The sequence below is a fragment of the Eretmochelys imbricata genome, chromosome 11 (genome assembly GCF_965152235.1).
Source record: "Eretmochelys imbricata isolate rEreImb1 chromosome 11, rEreImb1.hap1, whole genome shotgun sequence".
Taxonomy (NCBI): domain Eukaryota; kingdom Metazoa; phylum Chordata; order Testudines; family Cheloniidae; genus Eretmochelys; species Eretmochelys imbricata.
In genome coordinates, this window is record NC_135582.1 from 19,588,541 (window position 1) to 19,610,573 (window position 22,033).

At 41.3% G+C, this 22,033-nt stretch overlaps 1 protein-coding gene across 1 annotated transcript in view; it reads left to right on the plus strand.

Moving 5' to 3' along the window:
* Window positions 1–534: 534 nt before the first annotated feature.
* THSD7B (thrombospondin type 1 domain containing 7B) overlaps window positions 535–22,033 on the plus strand; it is a 408,861-nt gene continuing 387,362 nt past the window's right edge. Inside the window, exon 1 of the mRNA XM_077830083.1 lies at window positions 535–670. Coding sequence (XP_077686209.1) covers window positions 535–670 — 136 coding nt within the window. The remainder of the gene's footprint in view (window positions 671–22,033) is intronic.

Genomic DNA, 22,033 nt, shown 5'->3' on the forward strand with positions numbered 1-22,033 from the left:
GACGAACTGGCAACCCAGATCTTGTGTCTCAATGCCCTTGGCTTTTTGGAAATTGGGATTCATATCCAGAGCTGAACTTTGCAGCTTGAATCTGTCACCATTCATGGTTTGTTTAACTATAAAATACCAGATATCATGGTGATGGGCATGTTAAAGATAAATAGATTGAAGAGAGAAAAAAGTGTTGCATAAGTCTCTCGCATGGCATATTGTGGTGAAAGCTTTAAAATTCAAGGCAGAGACACTAGCAAATTGCTTTTTAGGAACTCACTGAGGGCTTTGGTAATGGCCACCATTTTGACTGACACCTAGAATTGAACCAGGGGCCTCCAGAGCTAAAAGTACACATCTCCACAAGTACCATCTCTAAAGTACCCATGTAACTGACTCTGCACCACAGAAGAGGATGTGCAATGTACACTGAGTAGCACTGACTCTGAGACTGATTGCTTTGCTTTATTACTATGTATTTTTAGCAAACTAATTTGCTTTTTCTTTCAAATCTAGGACTAGAGAAGACGACGAGACTGAATTATGTTTCTGAGGGATCTCTGGGTTTCTGCTCATTGGGCATGGGGCATGAGGAATATCTTGCTTTTACTTGTGCTCTCAATGTTACAAACAACTGATTTGGAAGCCAGGAAAGATCATCAATTTGTCTGGAAAACAGGTAGGAATAAACATATTGTTATTTATTTACTTTCTAGTTCCTGTGATTTAAGAAGTCTGCTACCTATTCCTACTCTGATTTAGCACTATAAGAAATTCCCAAAGAAAAATGTCCTAATAGTGTTTTCATGTAGTTTCATTTATTTGTGTGTATATATGTGTGTCTGTGTGTATACATATATTTTCCCCTCTCCTTTAGTTTAATCCATCTTCTTGTTCACTGAAATGCTGTACCCTGCAGTGACACTTGGTATAGTCTGGGTTTTCACAATGCTATCACTTGAACAGAGGCAGCTAATAGGAGAGTTTTGGAGGGCATAGCCTGGGCTCTGTCCTGGGAGGCAGTGGTGCGTAGTGAGTGGTGCTTTTGCTTCATCTGTGGGTTCTCTCTGGACAGGCTGCATAGCTAAAGAGAGAGACTTGGGATAAAGAGCATCTTGCTGGGTGAATTTGAGAACCACAAACAGAGGCAGCTAATAGAGTTTCAGAGATTGTTGAGAGCAGGAGTGTGAAAAGCTTTGCTTCCAGGTTCAGCTCCTACATGCAGTTTCAAGATGGCCAGCGATGGAACTGTGGAAGTCCTGCAATGGATGTGCCTTGTTTCCTTTCCTGCCTGAAGCGAGAAGGGACTTACTACGCATGAAGTGAAAGCTCATGCTGGAGAAGCTTCTTGGATTGGACAGGCAAATAGAGACATTATTGAGAACTAGAGAAGTTGAGGAGTTCCTAGACAGCCCAGTGCAGAAAATGTGAAGTACACCAGGTTCAAGGAGGAAAGAAGCTGGCCACCAAGGAGTTGGGGAGACAGGAAGTCAGAAAGGAGGTCTGGCCATTCAAAACTATCAGAGGCAAGAGGTCAGATCTGCATTTTTCACAGCTGGAGACAGAGGAGGATGGGTGGACTGTGGTTACTAGAGAGAAGAGAACCAGGAGGAATTCCATACAGCTAAAAGCTTCAAGTCTGTGGTCTCCAACCTTTTTATGCACAAGATCACTTTTTGAATTTAAGATCAACCCAGGATCTACCCTGCCCCTTCCCCGAGGCCTCGCCACACTCCCTCCATTCCCCCCTCCCTCCGTTGTTCGCTCTCCCCCACCCTTACTCACTTTCACTGGGCTGGGGCAGGGGGCAGGGGGTTGGGGTTTGGGAGGGGGTACAGGGTCTGGGCTGGGGCCAAAGGATTCGGAGTGTGGGAGGGGGCTCTGGGCTGAGCCTGGGGCAGGAGGTTGGTGTGTAGGAGTGAGGAGTACAAGCTCTGGGAGGCACTTTGGGTGCAGGGGTCAGATGGTCACACTGCACCAAATCTCATAGAATCCACTGGACATTTCATGAATGTTACTTTTTATTAGTGTCATTTGTGGTTTATAGATCCAAAATCCTTCAGGAATTGCACAAATTAGCGTAACATTCTCAACTGTGGGGTGTGCATTGGCTGAGCCTCAGGCATGGGGTTGGGGTGCAGGAGTGAGGGGTGCAAGCTCTGGGAGGGAGTTTGGGTGCAGGAGGGCCTCCGAGCTGGTGCAGGAGGGGGTGACGGGTGTGGGTTCTGGGAGGGAGTTTTGGTGCAGGAGGGGACGCCAGGCTGGGACAGGGGGTTGGGATGTGTGTGTGGGGGTGCAAGGTGGAGGATCTGGCTGGGAGGCTCTTACTGCAGGCAGCTCCCGGCCAACGGTGCAGTGGGGCTCAGGCAGGCTGCCTGCCTGCCGTGGCCCCACGCTACTCCTGGAAGCAGCTGGGCTGCTGGCACGTCTCTGCAGCCCCTGGGAGAAAGGGGGGCAGTGGGTCTCTGTGCGCTGCCCGCTTCTGCAAGCATCGCCCCCACAGCTCCCATTGGCCGTCCCTCCCTCCCATTGGAGGGGCAGTGCTGGGAGCGGGGGCAGCGTGCAAAGCCACTGCCCTCACCCAGGGGCTACAGAGATGTGCCAGCTGCTAGCTGCTTCCGGGAGCAGCCACAGCAGGGGCCATAGCAGGTAGGAAGCCTGCCTGATCCCTGCTGTGCCGCCAGACTTTTAATGGCCCAGAGATCAAGATTGACTGGCAGAGACTCCAGGATTGCCACTGCTTCAAGTTGATACCAGGTCCTCAGTGTTTAAACTGTGGAAGATACCTCTTAAGAACCAGGGGGTCTAAGTGAAAGGAAAGATGTATGAGACATGCCTGTGGATGGTAGCTAAGCCCAACCTCAAAGAATCAGTTTTGCCCATAAAAAGTTTCCTCAACTGTCCAAGAAAGTCTGTCCATCCTTGCTGGAGGTTCAACACTCAGAAGAATCAAAACAACATTCTGCAAAGGATAAGCAGACAACAGGATGGTGTGTTGTCTTCTCAGAACCAAGACACAAGACATCGCTCACATGATATTGGAGGAATTTCTGAAGTTAATGGGCAAGGATCCATTTATGGGCATTAATGACACTGCATCACAGGATATATCACGGATAAAAGATGACTTCAGAGAACTCAGAAGCATGCTGAAGGACAATGTCCAAGCGATCTTCTATGCTATCTTCCTGTCTCGAGAGCAAAGGGAGACAGAAGGCAGAAGATTATTAAAATGAACCACTGGTTAGGTAAGCGGTATAGGATTTGGTTTTGTGGAACATTGTTCCAGTCTATTCTATGAGAAGAGGGAACTCAGTAGAAACGGAACCAATCACCTCAAGAACAAGCTGGCTTGAGTAGTAAGGAGGGTATTAAACTAAAATAACACAATGGGAGGGTAAAAAGAGGAAAGATATGAGAACTCATTTAGTGCAGAATCAAGAAGTTGAGAACAAAATTAACCAGGGAACCAAAGGATGTGAAGAGAAGAGATTCTTTAATTTCCTGTACACCAATGCTAGGAGCCTCAGTAGCAAACAAGAGGATTTGGCATTGTTCATTTGTGAGTATAAATTCAATCTAGTTGATATTACTGAAACATGGTGGGATGATTCACACATTTGGAACGTTAAAATAAATGTTATAACCTGTCTAGGAAGGACTCAGTGGACAAAAAGGGAGGAAGAGTGGCACTCTGAAAAATGGCATTACCTGTTTCTGAGTCACTGATGATTTGGGAAAATATTTACCTTGAATGGTTATGGATGAACCTTCTAACAGATAAAACACAAAATGGGGTATTAGTTGTGTCTGCTACAGACCACCAAATCACAGCAGGAAACAGGTTGACTGGTTTTTTATACCCCTAACTATAATGCATAGATGGGGGGCGGGCAGGGGAAGCTGTGTGATAATGGGGGACTTCAATTTCAATTACATATACAGGAGGTCTTGTATTGCCATTAGTAAAACATCCTTAGAATTTCTAAATATTGTAGATGACCATTTCCAAACTAAAAAGCTGATTGCAACCGACACAGGGGGATTCCACCTAGTATAGACAAGTAATGTGTAATCAGGTATTATTTAGAGTTTCCAATTTAACATTCCGTGGTTTGGCAGGGTTTATTTGCCTCTAGATCGGCCACAGCATCACAGTTAATTTGGGAGTGAGGACCCCCGGGTATGCAAGACAGACACCTACACTTAGGCAAGACCTATTGAATCTGCAATAGTTTTATTAGCACAGTCAGCAATATCACAAACACTATGACGTAGCAAAGCAGACAGAGATAATACAAGCATCCAGAATTCGCCTACTCATACCATCCTTTCCAGGGAACCATGTAGTAGTAAGATGACCCAGGAGTGGTCCTTCACTTGGTAGGCTCCAGGTCCATGGGCCAAGTGCCACCCTATATTAGAGGTTATGCTAATACTAACTAAGGCTAATGCATATTCAGTATGTGCATCAGCTCTTTTTCCTTATCTGTTTTTCCTTACCCTGCTAACGTTGGGGTGCCCTTTACCCATCAGTGAATAGGCCTTTTACTTCAAGTTTATTAGTATTAATCAGTTAGTTGTCATGGTATTCTCATGGTTCGACAAATGCTGCTGTGGTTAACTTAAAATATCTAAAGCTGATATACAGTGTCATTTTGTGGTTACCTGTCAGCAGTTTAGCAACACTTGTCTATTACAGCACTCTATCTTGCGATGTAGGGTCATTTACTGGTTAGTTACTTATGTCAAGTCTTTAAGCCTTGGGCCTTAGGTAGTTTGGCTAAGCTATTGTTTTACAGTTTTGGGACCTGTAGACTTTTGCATTACTGAATTAATCCATACCTGTACCTTATTTAGCATATGCCTGTATATCAATAGCAAGAGGGACTGATTAGAGAAATAAAAATTAATGGTAGATTAGGTGCAAGTGATCATGACTAATCACATTTATATTGTGTAAACGGAATAAAGTCCAGACCAGTTTATATATATATAAAAGCCCTGTCAAAGCACTGTGTGTGTGTGTGTGTGAGTGTGTGTGTGTGTATACACATACACACTTAGTGCTTTGACAGGGCTTATTTCACAAAGCTGAAAACAATTGAGTCAAATCAGCTGGGAGAAGAATTTAATCAGAAGAATGTGAATAATTGGGAATTGTTTAAGGACTTAATAGATGCCCAAAAAGGCACAATCTAGCAATTGAGGAAGGAGGCTGTATTGGTTTTAAAATATGACCTGGTTTAGAAGGGAAATGAAGGCAGCTACAAAAAATAAAACTGTAAATAACAAATGGAGAAAGTGAGAAGTTGATAGCAGTGACTATAAATACGAAGCTAGGTATTGTAGAAAATTGATAAGGAAAGCAGAGAGACTCAAGGAGAAATCTATGACCAGCATAATTAAAGACAATAAGAAGGAGCTTTTAAGTATTTTAGGAACAAAAAAGAATTGTGACAAAAAAGATAATATTGGTCCATTACTAGGTGGAAATGGTGTAGAATTATCAATACTAATGCAGAAAAGGCAGAAGTGTTCAACAAATATCTCTGTATTTGGGGGACAAATAGGTGTAGTCTCCTCATAGGGTAAAATTACTTTTTCCATTCCAGTAGTATCTCAGGAAGATGTGAATCACACCTATTGATTTTCACTAAATTGTGTGATGCTGGAGAATTTCCAGAAGAGTGGAAGAAAGCTAATGTGCCAATATTTAAAAAGTGTAAATGGGATGACCTGGGTAACTATAGGCCTGTCAGCCTGACATCAAGCCTGGACAAGATAATGGAGAGGCTGATACAGGACTCGATTTAACAAAGAATTAAAGGAGGGTAATATAATGAATTATGTCACAGTTCTGAGCAATTTCATCTGTATTCCACCTTTGTGGTCCAGCAAGGGCGCCACTCTTAGGCTTTCAGCTTCCCAGCAGTCACCTTTATTGGGCGGAGACATGTCTCTCTTCCCTCCTGACCAGGGTATTTCCAGGCTGCACAGTTTCTGCCTGGACTGAATTCCCCAGCAAGTCAGATTGTCTAAGCAGGCCTGCTTTGCCTTCTTCTCAGAGCCTGTGAACAGTGTAATTGCCCACAGCTAAATTACCACTTAGGTCTTTCTAAATAAGCATGTGCATTCTTAAGGTAAAAGCATGATAGAAAACACATTAAAAGTAATAAAAGAATGTACATGCATGCTAAAAGGTTGCCAGAGATCACCCCAGTGCCAATAAGGTCTCTGGCAGGTGAACAGTTCTTCAAACCCCACACAGGTTTTTCTGTGATTACAAGTTCATAACACCTTTTGCTCAGAATAAGTAAGCCCATGAACTGGAGCCCTGCTTTGGACAGAAAGTCCTATCCATTTTATGGCTCAGAAATCAGGCCCTGAGTCAGTTTAAACTCAGGTTATTTATCCAAAAGCCCTTTCTTTGTCTGTTGGTCTCTAGAGAATCCAATTTGAATCAGTATATGCAAGTATCTCCAGGTGGTGGTACATCTTTGGAGGTGTTACCACATGAGTGAATCTCCCTAATCCACCACCCTGTTTTTTGTTCCTGGAGGGCTGTGATCCCCCTCCATAGGGTGACCAGAGAGCAAGTGTGAAAAATCCATATGGGGGTGGGGAGTAATAGGCGCCTATATAAGACAAAGCCCCAAATATCGGGACTGTCCCTATAAAATGGGGACATCTGGTCATCCTCCCCTGTAACTCCCCATGGAATTACAAACAATCCCTGGCCCACAATTATATGTCGACTTAATTCAGTAAAGTTTAGCTTAATTCAACAAGATTTGTTCAGGAAATTGCCACATTTGTCACACTTGATTGGCACTAATTATATTACTTTCCTTTATTTTTTTTGTTAATCAATGCGGGTTTATAGAAAATAGATCCTGTCAAACTAATTTGATATGAGATTACACATTTGGTTGATAAAAGTAATAGTGTTGCTGTTGCATACTTAGACTTCTGTTAGGCATTTGATTTGGTACTGCATGACATTTTGATTAAAAAACTATAACAAAATGAAATTAACATGGCACACATTAAATGAATTAAAAGTTGGCTAACTGATAGGTCTCAGTGTAATTGTAAACTGGAAATCACGGTGTGCATTTCTAGAGGAGTCCCGCAGGAATCTGTTCTTGGCTGTATGCTTTTTAACATTTTTATCAATGACATGGAAAAAACCTGAAATAATCACAGATAAAGTTTTGCAGATGACACAATTTGGGGGAGTGGTAAATTATGAAGAGTGGACAGGTCACTGATTCAGAACGAATTGAAACGTTTGGTATGTTGGGTGCAAGCAAGCAATATGTGTTTTAAAACTGCTAAATGTACATGTATACATCTAGGAAAAAATGTGTAGGCCATACTTATCTGATTGAGGAAGTCTGTCCTGGGAAGTAGTCTCTGCCCTATAGTGATAGATCAGGGGTCGGCAACCTTTCAGAAGTGGTGTGCCGAGTCTTCATTTATTCACTCTAATTTAAGGTTTCGCGTGCCAGTAATACATTTTAACATTTTTAGAAGGTCTCTTTCTATAAATCTATAATATATAACTAAATTATTGTTGTATGTAAAGTAAATAAGGTTTTTAAAATGTTTAAGAAGCTTCATTTAAAATGCAGAGCCCCCCGGACTGGTGGCCAGGACCCAGGCAGCGTGAGTGCCACTGAAAATCAGCTCGCGTGCCTCCAGTTGCCTACCCCTGTGATAGATTGAGCTACTTGAGTATATTTAGCTTAACAAAGAGAAAGTTAAGGGTTGACTTGATTAGTCTATAAGAACCTACAAGGGGAATAAATATTTAATAGTGGGTTTTTCAATCTAGCAGAGAAAGGTATAACATCATCCAATGGCTGAATCTTGATGCTAAACAAATTCAGACTGGAAATAAGATGTAAATTTTTAACAGTGAGAGTAGTTACCCATTGGAACAATTTAGCCAGGTTTGTGGTGGATTTTTCATCACTGAGAATTTTAAAATCAAGATTCTCTGGGGGAAGTTCTATGGCTTGCGTTATACAAGAGGTCTGACCTAGATGATCACGATGGTCTCTTCTGGCCCTGGAATCTGTGAAGGGTCATAATTTCATTGGATACAGATGATTGTCACCTTTGCTGCTTTCTGTGAAATATTTCATCCTTTTGTTATTCACGATTGCCTATCGAGGGTCTTGTTGACCTCTTTCAGCTAACTTGTGCCATAAGTGTCTACTCAGACTATATAGAGCCAAAGTTCAAATGTCTTTCCATCTAGTTCACAATTCTATGGAATTTTAGTGAGTCAAAACAATGTTTTTTATAGAAAAGAAACTTCATGCTTCAGGGTTTAAACCAATCCCTAACAACTAAAGATTAGGATGAGACATGCTTTGTGGAGGGGCAAGGTGGTGGTGGAGAATATCGCACATCTACCTATTGCAGGGTTTATTGCATCTTCTCTGGAAGCTTCTGGTGCTGGCCACTGCTAGAGAGAGGATATTGCACTCAGTGGACAACAGGTCTGATCCAGTATCCTATGTTTCTTCATAATGTGTTTCTCTGAGAGATTCACAAAATCTCAGAAGTGTTACATTTGAAAAACAAAACAAAAATCCTCTGGTTCCTGTGTAATGTTGTACAAATGGTTTTTGAATTAGCTTTGTGTGATGGGGTTTGCAAATCCCAGCCCGGGGCTTAGGCAGGGGAAAGGCTTGGAGCAGTACAGGGTCAGGTAAGCTCCGCACCTCAGGCACTGCTGAGCTTGATCCTGAGGAATGCAGCAATATAAAGAAAGGTCCAGCAGCCCAGGGAAAAGGAGAGAAGCCATTTCCCTGGAGGAGCACTGCCCTGTCACAATAGGAGAAGCTCTGACTGAGGCGGTCTGGCTGTGAGTCTTCCTCCTCTCCTTTGATACATCACCCAACAGGTAGGGAGAATCCTGAGTGCGGGCAGCAGAAGGTCCTCTTGTATCAGCTCTAAGACTCTGGGGTTTGAAGAAAGGGACTATAATTAAACAGCTGCTGTGCTCCAAAGTGAGGACCTCGTAGAATAACTGGGTGTAGAGGACACCCTTAAGTGATTAAGAGCTAATTCAGATTAAACTAAATGGAAGGATAAACACAAACAGGTCTGCAAGTAGCGTACTTGATTTCAAAAGGGAAAACTTTAAAAAATTAAGGCGAATAGTTAGGGAAGTAGACTGGTTTGAAAAACTCAAGGGTCTGAATGTAGGGAGGCTTGGAATTACTTTGGCAAAATTGCAAGAAACAATCTAAACGCTGTATCCCCAAGCAAGACAGAAAAATTAATTCATGCAGACCAAACTGGATGAACAAGAACCTCAGACAGGTTATTGGAGAAAGCAGAAAGCCTACAAGGAATGAAAGAAGGGATGGATCAGCAAGGAAAGCTATCTCTTGGAGGCGAGAAAGTGTAGGGAAAAAAGTGAGAACCGCCAAAAACCACGCAGAGTTGGACCTTGCAAAGGAAATTGAAGAACTTTTACTTTGTTTTAGCCATATAAATAAAAACAAAAAAGGAAAGAAGAGGACCATTAAGCACTGAGGTTAGGGTGGAGATTAAAGATAAGCTAGGCATGGCCCAACACCTAAAGAAATACTTTGCCTCAGTTTTTAATAAGGGTAACAAGGAGGTTAGGGTTAGTGCAGTGTTGCTAATGGGAATGAGGATATGGAAGTAGAAATTACCACATCTGAAATGGAAGTCAAATATAAACAATTTAAGGAGACCCAACTGGGGGGCCCCTGTAATCTCAATCCAAGAATATTAAAAAAGATGGCCTGTGAAATTGCAAGCCCAATAGGAATGGTTTTTTTCATTAATCCATAATTTTGGGGGTCCTACCTTGTGACTGAAAAATTACTAATATAGTACCTATTTTTAAAAATGGGTGTGGGGGACAGCTGATCTGGGAAACTACAGGCCCGTTAGTTTGACCTCAATTGTATGCAAGGTCTTGGAACAAATTTTGAAAGAGAAAGTACTTAAGGACACAGAGGTAAATGTAACTGGGATAAGATACAACATGGTTTTACAAAAGGTAAATCGTGCCAGACCAGTGATTACCAATTTTCTAGACAAAGGAAATGCAGCAAAGCTAGCCTATCTGGATTTCAGTAAAGCGTCTGATACAGTTCCACATGGGGATTAATACCAGAATTGAAAGGAACTGCATAAAGGGGATACTACAATGGGCCATACTGTAAGGTGAACTGACAGGCTTGAGGGAGGTTACTAGTGGAGTTCCTCAGGGATCGGTCTTGGGACCAATCTTATTTAACATATTTATTACTGACCTTAGCACAAAAAGTGAGAGTGTGCTTGTGACCGAGATCCCAGTGGGGGCGAATTGTGGTCACTCAATTAGGGTGAATTGCAAAGAATGGGGCAGACAATCCCCAAAAAGCTGGTGGATATTCCAATACTTGGGTACCTGGATGGAGATCTGAGGCTGGATCACTTTAAGGGACTTCTGAGTAACCAGTAAGTTAATAAAGAAGCTGTTTTATGATGGTTTGGTAAATCTAAGTCAAATATGATGATTTCTGAAAATCTTACTTCATCATATAAAAGAAAAGATTCTACCAGTCCTAAAGGATCGGATACATTACCTCCCAGGTTATTGAATATTCCAGATTTTACCCAAATGATGCTACAACTAAATCTTATTAACTAAACTAAAATTTATTAATAAAATAAAAAAGAGAGAGAGAGTATGGTTAAAAGATCAATATATATACAGACATGAGCTCAATTCATTGAGGTTCAGATTTACAGCAGAGATGTTGAGCTTTGTAGTTGCAAAGAGTTCTTTCAGAAATAGTTCATAGGTTATAGTCCAGTGTTCATATTTCAGGGCAATCCAGTTAGAACTGGGATCTCAGGCTTTGCGTCTTAGGCTTCCCCTGCATGACACCTTATGCAGATCTGGGATGACAGAATCAGGACCCAAGGATCTTTTATACAATTTAATGTCCTCTTTGACAAGTTGGAGTTCGTCGGGGAACAAAAGGTAATTTAGGATGACTTTGAAGGTAGTCCATCAGTGGTACTTAGCTATACGAATTAACAGAAGGCAATTTGCTTGTTCCTCCACCATTCACAATACATTTCAAAGAGAGATGAATACCGAGATATCCTGTGTTTGCAATTCATTTAAATGCTAGGATGTTCTTTTGATCTCTGAACTATCAGAATACAGCATAGACAGGGACTGCTGATTACATTGCTGACCCTACTTGTATATACGTAAATACACAAAAACACAAACATTATATCTCCATATGTCTTTTGAGGGTTATTTATTTTGAAGGATATTTAACCCTTTCTGGCCATGTGTCACAGTGCTAATAACTTTTGCAGGTGACACAAAGCTGGGAGGTGTTGACAGTACAGAGGAGGACCATAATATCATACAAGAAGGTTTGGATCACCTTGAAAACTGGAGTAATAGAAATTTGATTAAATTTAATAATGCAAAGTGCAAGGTCATACACTTAAGGACAAACAACAAGAATTTTTGCTATAAGCTGGGGATATATCAGTTGGAAGAGATGGAGGAGAAAGACCTAGTGTAATGGTCAATCACAGAAAGACTGAGCCATCAATGTGATGCAGCCATGAAAAAGGCTAATGCAATCATATGATACATCAGGTGAAGTCTTTCCAGTAGAGATAGGGTATTACTACCATTACACAAGGCACTGGTGAAACCTCATCTGGGATATTGTGTACAGCCTGGTCTCCCATATTTAAGAAAGATTAATTCAAACTGAAACAGGTAAAGAGAAGGATGATCAGAGAAATGGAGAACCTGTCTCTTGAGAGGAGACTCATGAAGCTTGGCTTCTTTTCACTATCCAAACGAAGGCTGAGGGAAAACATGATTGCTCTGTATAAATACATTAGACGGATAAACACAAAAGGAGAGAGAGGAGTTATTAATATTAAGGGCTAATGTTGGCATAAGAACAAATGGATACAAACTGGCTTCAAGTTTAGGCTTGAAAATAGATGAAGGTTTCTAACCACCAGAAGAGTGATGTTCTGGAACAGCCTTCCAAGGAGAGCAGTGGGGGCAAAAAACCTAACTGGTTACAAGACTGAGCTTGATAAGTTTATGGAGGGGATGGTATGATGGGACTGCCTACAATGGCATGTGGCCCATCTCTGACTGCTATTAGCAAATATCTCCAGTGGCCAGAGATAGGACACTAGATGGGGAAGGCTCTGAGTTACTACTGTGAATTCTCTCCCAGGTGACTGGCTGGCAGGTCTTGCTGACATACGCAGGATCTAACTGATTGACATATTTGGTCAGGAAGGAATCTTTCCCCAGGTCAGACTGGCAGACCCCTTTCTCAACTTTTGCAGTGTGGAGCCATGGGGCACTTGCTAGTTTGAACTAGAGTAAATGATGGGTTCTCTTTAACTAGAAGTCTTTAAATCATGATTTGGATATTTTAGTAACTCAGCCAGTGGTTATGGAGGAGTGACTGGGTGAGGTTCTGTAGCTTGTGATGTGCAGTAGGACAGAGTAGGTGATCAGTGGTCCTTTCTGGCATTCAAGTCTATAAGTCTGAGGCATTGGGTATGGTATGAAGTGGCCTGGGGAAGGTGAGCAGGATGTGGGATAGGCTGGGACCTAGTGGAGTAAAGGCCCCCAGGTCTCCCTACCCATCCCACATTCCACTACACCTAGCCCCGGCATATGCAGGACTAGGAGGTTACCAATAAGAAAGCTGACCCAGCTGAACCCCATTTTTGGTGGTCCTGAACATACTGAACCAAAAGAGAGAGACAAGTGGCAGGCCCTGAGAACTAAGCCTGCTGACTGAACAGACAACCCCACTATACTTTGGAAGGTAGTTTATATAAGAACAAAAGAAGTCCTTCAAGTTTTTATTTTATTTCTGTCCAGTTCTGAAATGCATTGTACTGTAAGTCTTTAGAGGTGTACATAAAATGTTCTGAAAATGTCAACTTCACTTGATTCCAATTGACACAGAATTATTAAACCCTTGAGGGCCTTAGAAAATATGTTCTAGAACTAGCAAAAGGATGGTTCAGTGGTTTTCATGAACATGCACTTCTGTCATGAAACTCCAATGAAAACAATAGAACTGTTCTTGTCAGGGTGCATGTGCCCCAGTGATTGATAAATATATCCTTTCCCGAGAGAAGTAAAAAAAAATTTTTTTTAGCAGTCAAATATGTAAGATCCTAGGGCTGGTTTGATACAGTCAATCCTTAGCTGCAGTGTTGCAGTAACAATACTGTAAGATATATATTGTGATGCTCTTGTGGTGTTTATGGCTAAGAAAGAGGCATTTAAGTTAAAAGCCTGTATTTTCAGGCTTTTAAAATTGTGTGGGGAAAATAAATCCTGCCCCATAGGCTGAACTGTCTTATAGTAGTAGTCCAACTGATGTTTAAATTAAAAAAAACAAAACAGAGTATGGAAAAATACCCTAGTGTTTTCATTGATTACATTTTCAGACATTTTTTTTTAATGCTGAAAACCTTTCAAAAGATATGGTTTTAAAGCATTGGACATTAAAATTAAACGCAATAAGGTTGAAAAAGAAATAGGAAAAAGGGAATTAGAATAAACACACCTAAATTCTGCCCTCACGAGAGTGCACATGGCTGTCCTTTGTGTGCATCTCTAATTGGTATATTTAGCTTTACATGCATTTATGTATATGTACAATGAATCTCATTTCTTTTTCCCCCTTATATTCTAATTTAAGGACTCCAAGGAAATATTTGGCAAGAGTAGGGAAGGAAGAGAACTTGCTTTCATGCAACGTTGCTGAAATTGTAAATGCAGAAAAATAAGGAAATTGTAAGACTTGGGGACTTGAATAATTTCACTGGAGTTAAATCATTGATCCCAGACTGTTATCATGACCCCTTTCTGTAGTATGGCCTAGTTTAGGTATCTGTGGACTCATAACTTTGAATTTCTTTACTGTTGTAAATCCTAAATTTCAGCTACAATGTAGCTTTAGCTTACTTGACTTTGTGGAGTGTGGTTGTGGAGCGTGGACACCCATATGCAACTAGGGTTGCCAAGTGTCCGGTTTTCGAATGTAATGCCTGGTCGAAAAGGGACTCTGGCGGCTCTGTTAAAAGTCCGGTCGGTGGCGCAGTGGGGCAAAAGCACGCTTTGCGTGGCTCCCAGAAGCAGCGGCATGTCTCCTCTCTGGCTCTTATCCCTAGGGGCAGCCAGGGAGGTCCGCACGCTGCCTCCACCCCAAGTGCCAGCTCCGCAGCTCTCATTGGTCAGGAACTGTGGCCAATGGGAGCTGCAGGGGTGGTGCTGCCTCGCCATGTCTCCGCGTAGGAGCCAGAGGGGAGACATACCACTGCTTCCGAGAGCGCCTGAGGTAAGCGCCACCTGGAGCCTGCACCCCTGACCCCCTCCCACCAGCCCCAACCCTGATCCCCCTCCTGCCCTCTGAACCCCTCAGTCCCAGCTCAGAGCCCCCTCTTGCACCGCAAATCACTCATCCCCAGCCCTGATCCCCCTCCCACCCTCCGAACGCCTCAGTCCCAGCCCGGAGCACTCTCTTACACCCCAAAGCCCTCATCTCCAGCCCAACCCCAGAGTCTACACTCCCAGCCAGAGCCCTCCCGCATTCCAACCCACTGCCTCAGCCCAGAGCCCCTTCCTGCACCCTGAACTCCTCATTTATAGCCCCACCGTAGAGCCCACACCCTCATCTGAAGCCCCCTCCCACACTTCAATCCCCTTGGCCCCAGCCTGAAGCCCCCTCCTGCACCTCCAAATCCCTCATCCCTGGCCCCAGCCCAGAGCCCATACCTTCTCCCACACCCCAACCCCCTGCCTCAGCCTGGAGCCCCCTTCCATACTCTGAACCCCTCGGCTCCACCCCCAGCCCAGAGCCCCTTTCTGCACCCTAAACCCCTCATCCCTGGCCCCACCCAGAGCCCGCAGTCCCAGCCGGAGCCTTCACTCCCTCCCACATCCCAACCCACTGCCTCAGCCCAGAGCCCCCTCCCGCACCCTGAACTCATTTATGGCCCCACCCTGGAGCCTGCATCCCCAGCCGGGGCCCTCATCACCTCCCACACCCCAATCTCCTGAGCCAGCCTGGTGAAAATGAGCGAGTGAGTGAGGGTGGGAAGAGTGAGCAACAGAGGGAGGAGGGATGGAGTGCGCAAGGGGTGGGGCCTTGGAGAAGAGGCGGGGCATGGGTGTTTAGTTTTGTGCGAGTAGACAATAATGCAACCCTCAGACAATGTTATGTATACACTTGAATAATAATATGCATCCATTTGTGTGTACATGCATATCAACTGTGGTCTACTTGGTAAATTAATTCTTACACTAAAAGAGATTTTCATAACTTGGATTTAACTGTCATGGTTTGTAATTTTGATTTTGATCATTCTGACCATTTTCTTTCAAAATAGAACCTTTAGTGTAAAATTGTTTTTCTAAAGAGAATTTTTGTATCCTCTAAAGTCATGGGGACACATATGAGCTCCTTACAGGATGTCAGAAACCTGAATGAAATAAACACTAAAGTGGATAAAATAGCGGTTTCCTTGCCTAGGTGCTAGGTTGAGTGTCTTATGAAAGTCCAGACATTGTAAAACTGGACTTTGTGGGCCAAACTGAGCCCTGGTGTAAGTGAGTGCATCTCCATTCAAATTTATACAATTGCAACTAAATTGGGCCCCATATCCTTAAACTGTAGGAACCTGAAAGTATGACTTTCATGAGGATTATACAATACTCTTCTCTTAACTAGTCAAGACTTCCACACTTAAATTTAATACAGGTTGCTGAACTTTCTTATTCAGAATGAATTTTTTTGAGCTCTGGGTTTCTAGAGACGATACATTAATATAGCATTGCACTGAGGATATCTGTTGGTTTCAGGATGCTGCTTGTCACCATACTTGTAATGTGACCACAAGCCTATGCATAAAAGCACTAATTATACCAATTAAATTACTCTGCAAATTTTAATGGTTGAATAATTCTCTAAAGCTTATCAATTGTTAACAAAGCACTGTTAGTGATAGAATCTGGCAAAAATCTAATTGTCTTTAAATGCTCGTAAATTAATAGTGTTCCTTGTGATATCCAATTAGTGATTTCCATATTTCATCATGTTAACTTTCTTCATCTCTTGAACAGTCCTAAACTGTATATACAATTTCTTTAATGCAAATATGGCTGTTGTTTTAACAGTGACAAATGAAACATTTTATTAAGTTTAAATATTCATACCCTTATGAATCTACAGTGCAGTTTTTACTTGGTATTTGAGACTGTGGTATGAAGATCTTGGTCTAAAAATGTTAAAAATAGGGATATATTTTTAGTGATTTACAAGTAATGGGAATAGCCAATTATGGGTTTAAAACGGCTGACAAAATTCAGGGATCAATGCTAGTTCACAATACTCCTCTGTATTTCCTGGGGATGGCCATGTGTTTCTGGAACTTAAGGGTGCATTCTTATGGCCATCAGGAAATGTCACTGGTGGTGCCTTTGACTCCCCATGTAATCCTCATATTTGTAACATGTAATCTGGGTCTGCCAATTTGTGGAAATTGGGGGAAGGGATAGCAGAGGCACCCTTTTCAGCTGACAATTCGAAGAAGTCGTATCTTTTTACAACATAGAAGCAATAGCGATTTTAGGAATGAGTTCTCTCTTTCTGGTTAAATGTTCAGTGCACTTGGGAATGGTTTTTCTCTCTAGCCTAAAAGGAAAGAGAGCTGCCAAAAATCAAGGAAGGGTTTTGTGTCAGAATTAATCCAGAATTCAAAATCTGTTGTACAAAACCGATTACATCTACTAGTCGTAATCCCCTTTTGTGAAGACCATCCCATTGGCCTGGTGACAATTTGCTCAGTTCCTATTATTTCTCTAGAATCAAGGGGTGACGCCAATGGGAGGTTTGCCATTGAGTTCAATGGACCAGGATTTCACCCAGGGAGTCTTATTGCTAGAAGATCAGGACAAAAATATCTGGCAGCTTCAGAGAGAAAATAAAAATAGAAATATGGACAAAAGAAGAAAACAAACTATATTAACATTCTGGGAGAGAGTGGTCTGACAAAAACTTGAGGGATGTGCCAGGTAATGCAATTCTAACAAATGTAGATCTTAGACAGTTAGGCCCATTGCATTCCTCATCAGGATATAATTCCTCATCATATCAAGAGAGAAATACTTGCTTTTCTGAATGGAGGAACTTTAAGAGTGAGCCATCATGCTGGAAGAATAGTTTGAGTTGTAGGTAACCTCAGAAAACAGATTTAATCCTGAAGAATATACTGTTCATTTGCAAGTATTTGTAGGTTGCAGGAAGCCAGGGTTCGTGAGACATAAATTTGATTGTCAAAGATAACTAAAAATCTTCCTTTATTTTAGTTGTTACCAACATCTGAGAGGAACACACACACAAAAAACCCTGCTAACCTTATTTTGATCATTAGTCCTTCAGGAATAAACTATAATGGAAAAGTTATGATATCCACTTTATAGGTAATGCTCTTCTAATGAAAGAGGAGCCTTTGAACTATTAGTGAATATCGGTGACGCAGTTATGGACAAGACCAAAAAGAACCTTTTTTGTTTCATTTTCAGATGATTCTGCCTCAATTTCCCAGTGTCTTAATTTCAGGAAGATCAGGTGCTAGTTTGAAAGTCCTTTTGACCTATTTGTTAAAAGACACTTTTTCATCTAAATACACCAAATGTTAAAACGGGTCTAAATCTTTATCTTCGAAAGACTGGATCACGAACCTACTGATAAGGGGTTCATTCCTTATGAAAATCAGAGAACCACCTATCTTCTTAGGGATTATTGAGAGACAAGTAATAGTCTTCCACAAGATGAGAATGAAAATCCATCTAAGATTATTAGGGCTAACTACATGAGGGAAATAAATACTTTAAATTACCTTTATATAGTGCCTATGTGGGAGTTTCATGGCACTTGAGACTCAGCTAAGTCAGTGTGCTTTTTACCAACTTCTGCTTTTGACCACTGGATTCTTGAAGCAGTTGCTGAATTCTTGCTGGTCTCCTACTTTTCTAACCCCCAACCCTTTTTTTAATGTAGGTACCCCTTTAATGCTACACACATTGGAATAAAACAGAGCAATGTTTCTTATTTGCAGTTTGAATTCAGTAGGTTATGTTGAATAGTATGTTGTAACAGTGTCAGTTGTATCACTATTTAAGGGTGAAATTAAGCCTTGAATCCCATTTTTCGGTCACTCATAATCTTCACCCATATTTCTTTTGGACTGAAAGTTTCTATGCTATTCTGTCAGCCAGAAACCTATGGAAGGTTTGACCAAAAGTAGTTGAGCTGTCTTTGAGCTGTGTTTATACATTTGTATTAAATAACCAGCAAACACATCTAATGAGAACACAAGAAAACACGCCTCACTTACGGTTTTTGTAAGAATCTTTCCAAGTCAATGAGACTACACGTGTGCCAAGTAAAGTTATTGTGTACATCTTTTCAGGAACGAGGCCTCAGGAGAGTTGTTTGCAAAATTTCAATAGCAACAAAATGTCGATTAAACAAATGAAAATTTGATTTTCTTCCTCCCGCCCCCCATTTTTGCAACCAGCTAAAAAGCCAGTTGGAAAACTGATTAAGAGGGAAATAAAATATTCTGTCAACTTTTCAATATAGTTTAAATACAACTTCACTAGATAATCTGCTGATATGTTAGGGCCAGCAGATGACTGATGCTGTTGAGTGCTAAATAACAAATAGAAAAAAAAATTTAGTCTGGGAATAAGGAACTAACGTGGGGAAAATATGCTGCATGGAACGATCATCCAGCACACTGATCAGAAAAAGGATTTGGGTATTATTATTTAAAAATACAAAAGAATCAATGCCTTCATTTTTTCTATAGCTTGCACTGGGTTGAAAGCTAGATTGTATTGGCAGAGGGAGAATGTACATAGTCACCATATAAGTCACTTAGCAGACTCTGGGGTGGATTTAAGGCTCCAATAGGGAAATAAATAAGGTGCCCAATGGTAGTGGTTGGTGTGGAATTTCAGAGGGGTGGGGGAGAGAGGTAAACAAAATCATTTCTGACCTCAGATTGTGCACGATTTCTTGCTCCTTTTTTCTTCCACTTTTCCTTCTCTTCTTTCTTCACTTTCTTCTTTGTATCACCTTTTTATCCTTTTCTGTTACTTCTTGTCTCTTCCCCACTTCCCTATCTCCAGATGGCATACCTATTTTTTCCCTATCTCTTTCTCACATTGTTCACATCCCATCTCTTTCCCCTTGCTTCCGAATTTTATCTTCCTCCTCCTCCTCCCCACTTCCTGCCTATCATAGTCAACTATCTTCAAGGAGATTTCAGGGTAATATAATGGACATTTTCTTAATTACAGGATTGTGCCTTCTCTCATGCTGCTAACTGGTCTGCATCCCTGTGGCTCCTGGCCCTTTCTTGCACTCTCTCTGTTTCACTACTCCACTTCACTTCCCTGGGCTGCTAACTTTTACTACTTCCACCAACCCTCCTATCACCCTCATCCTTATCAATTCAGTTCTTCTAACACTTTCGTAACTCCACAAATATACTAGCTTATTAACAATTTTTAAAAAAAAATATTCTTGGAATAATCAAGGATAATAATCCATTACCTTTGTGACCCTTGGGCTCCCTGCCTCGTACCTCTGCTCATATCATATATCTATTACTATTTCTTGTTGCTTCTTGTATAACTTTAGATTGGAAGTTCTTGTGGCAGGGACCAGATCATGTCATGGTACATCTGAAGTATCTGGTGTGATTTTGAGTGCTATGAAAAAGATACAGCTTGTGCAGAGATTTTTGTTGTTGTTAGCAAGGCATTCCACTAATGTTGTAATGGTGTCAATTGTATATGTAATGAGTGCATGTGCTGTCTCTCTCCTGATGTAGGGAGGAAGACCAGAGGAACTGCAAAGTGGCAGATCCTCTGACCTCCCCCGCTCTCTACTAGCCCTGTCTCCGTTTCTCCTCTAAGTGCTGCCCTTCTGGTCACAACAGCCCAGCTGGGTTCCATGCTACACAGGAAGCATATACCCCTTTCACACCTCCCCCTCTTGCAGCAGAACTGTACTGGGTGTCCTGCCAAGGAGCGTTCTGTGGTCGTGGAGGTGGCATTGCTGATAAAAAACAACAACAAAAAAACAAAACAAAACCAAAACTTGTTAGATGCTGTACTCTCCTCAAAAAGAGGTTGCCAAACTATCATGTAAGTATTGGGGTACTAGGCACAGAAAAAAAATCCATTAAGGAGGTGTGTGTGTGGGGGGGGGGTGGGAGTAGAAATATTCTAAAAGATTTTCTCCTTATGTATTGGAAGATAATGTACAAAATACTAGTAATACAGGAGAATCCAGGAAATCGAATTCTGTATCCACTGCTACAGCTGCTAGCGTAAGGACCATACTGGTTAGACTAGTTGCAGAAAGAAAACTTTATTGCATATATCTGTTAATATTGGTATTCCTGTACTTGTGAAACTATTTCAGTAGTTTATATCCAAAGTCTATATACCTTTCAATATGTTTTTCTAGCAAACTTTAAGTGCACAATAGGTGGTGTTTTAAACTAGATTACATAGGAGATTCTTACACTAATCTTTTAATGTCCCACTTCCCTCCCTTACAATAATAGGTTATGAAAATAGGGCTGCTTTTTTGTTGTTAGTATAGGGAAAAGTATGAGTTAGCCATCTTATCCTTTTCTTTTCTTTATAGTTACTATGGGAACAGAACTGTGGGTCACACAGGAAAATCTGCAAATGTGGTTTCTTTTAAATTCTTTTTTTTTAAAGGTACTTTATTATTGGAATTGTAGTACTTTTCATTCAGCTTTGTTGGATTCCATTGTTGTGCATATTTCACTCACAAAAGAAGCACAGTGAGCGGTAAGAAAAACAGATGGGGATGTTTTTATACTTTTTCCTTGGGGTTAATATTTTTTTAATTGAATGTAGCTGTTGAAAAGACTTCTGTTGCTAGGTAAGAGCACAACATTAAAAATGGATAGTCACATTTCAGTGGAGTGCTTGGCTTAATTACTCTGCTGCACTTCAGTACTACATAGTATTTTTGTAATAATTTATATCTCAAGTTAGCTTCAGCAAGGGTTTTACTCAACAATTTAAATGAACTATTTCAATATATTGGGGATAATGGCGCATCCAGACAACTGGTATCTATTTGGAACACAAAATTAGTATGAGGACACTCTCCCTCTAATTGCAAAACACTAAAGAATATGCAAGAATGTTATCTGTACGCACATAACATGGATCATGATGGTTTCTAGGGGCCAGCAGTTGTTAAATAGACCTTTCCACTGATTTTAGAATTTCTCTAGATTTCTAACACATTTGCGGTCCAATCTCATTCCTTTTGAAATGGAAGTTATTGGCAGTGTTGCTATTGGCTTCACTTTGAGCAGGATTAGACTGAAAATGAGAATGAGAAAATGGGAATGTGTAAAGCATACTGTGTGGCAGTCTAACATTTTGGTGGTGGTGGCTGTACTGTGCATTTTAAATTTATTCCATTAGCTGGTTGGTATCCAAAGTTTCTTCTTAATGTTTTGGGGCCAAATAGGTTGTCCTTCGTTTGCATAGAGAGTTCCCATTGAGATCAATGGGAGAGATGTACTTTTATCGAGACTAGAGGCAGTGTATGGTCCTTAATGTCCATGACATGATATTTAATCCACTGTCTGCCAATTTTTCCTGATGTAGTGGGTTTTTTTTCGTTTTCTTTTTTGGCTATTCCTTCATTCAGAGTCTGTGAAGTTTCATCGTGAAATGCATGAAGAAACTGTCATACTTTAGTATTCCAGTGATTTAGAATTATGGTATTAAATTTAGAAAAGCACGATAAAAAGCTAATGACCGCAGTTCTAAATATATTGGTTCTGTGTGCTGGGGGGTATAAGTAGTAGACAGTTGCTGAAACACAGCCTCCTTTTTGTGCAGTGT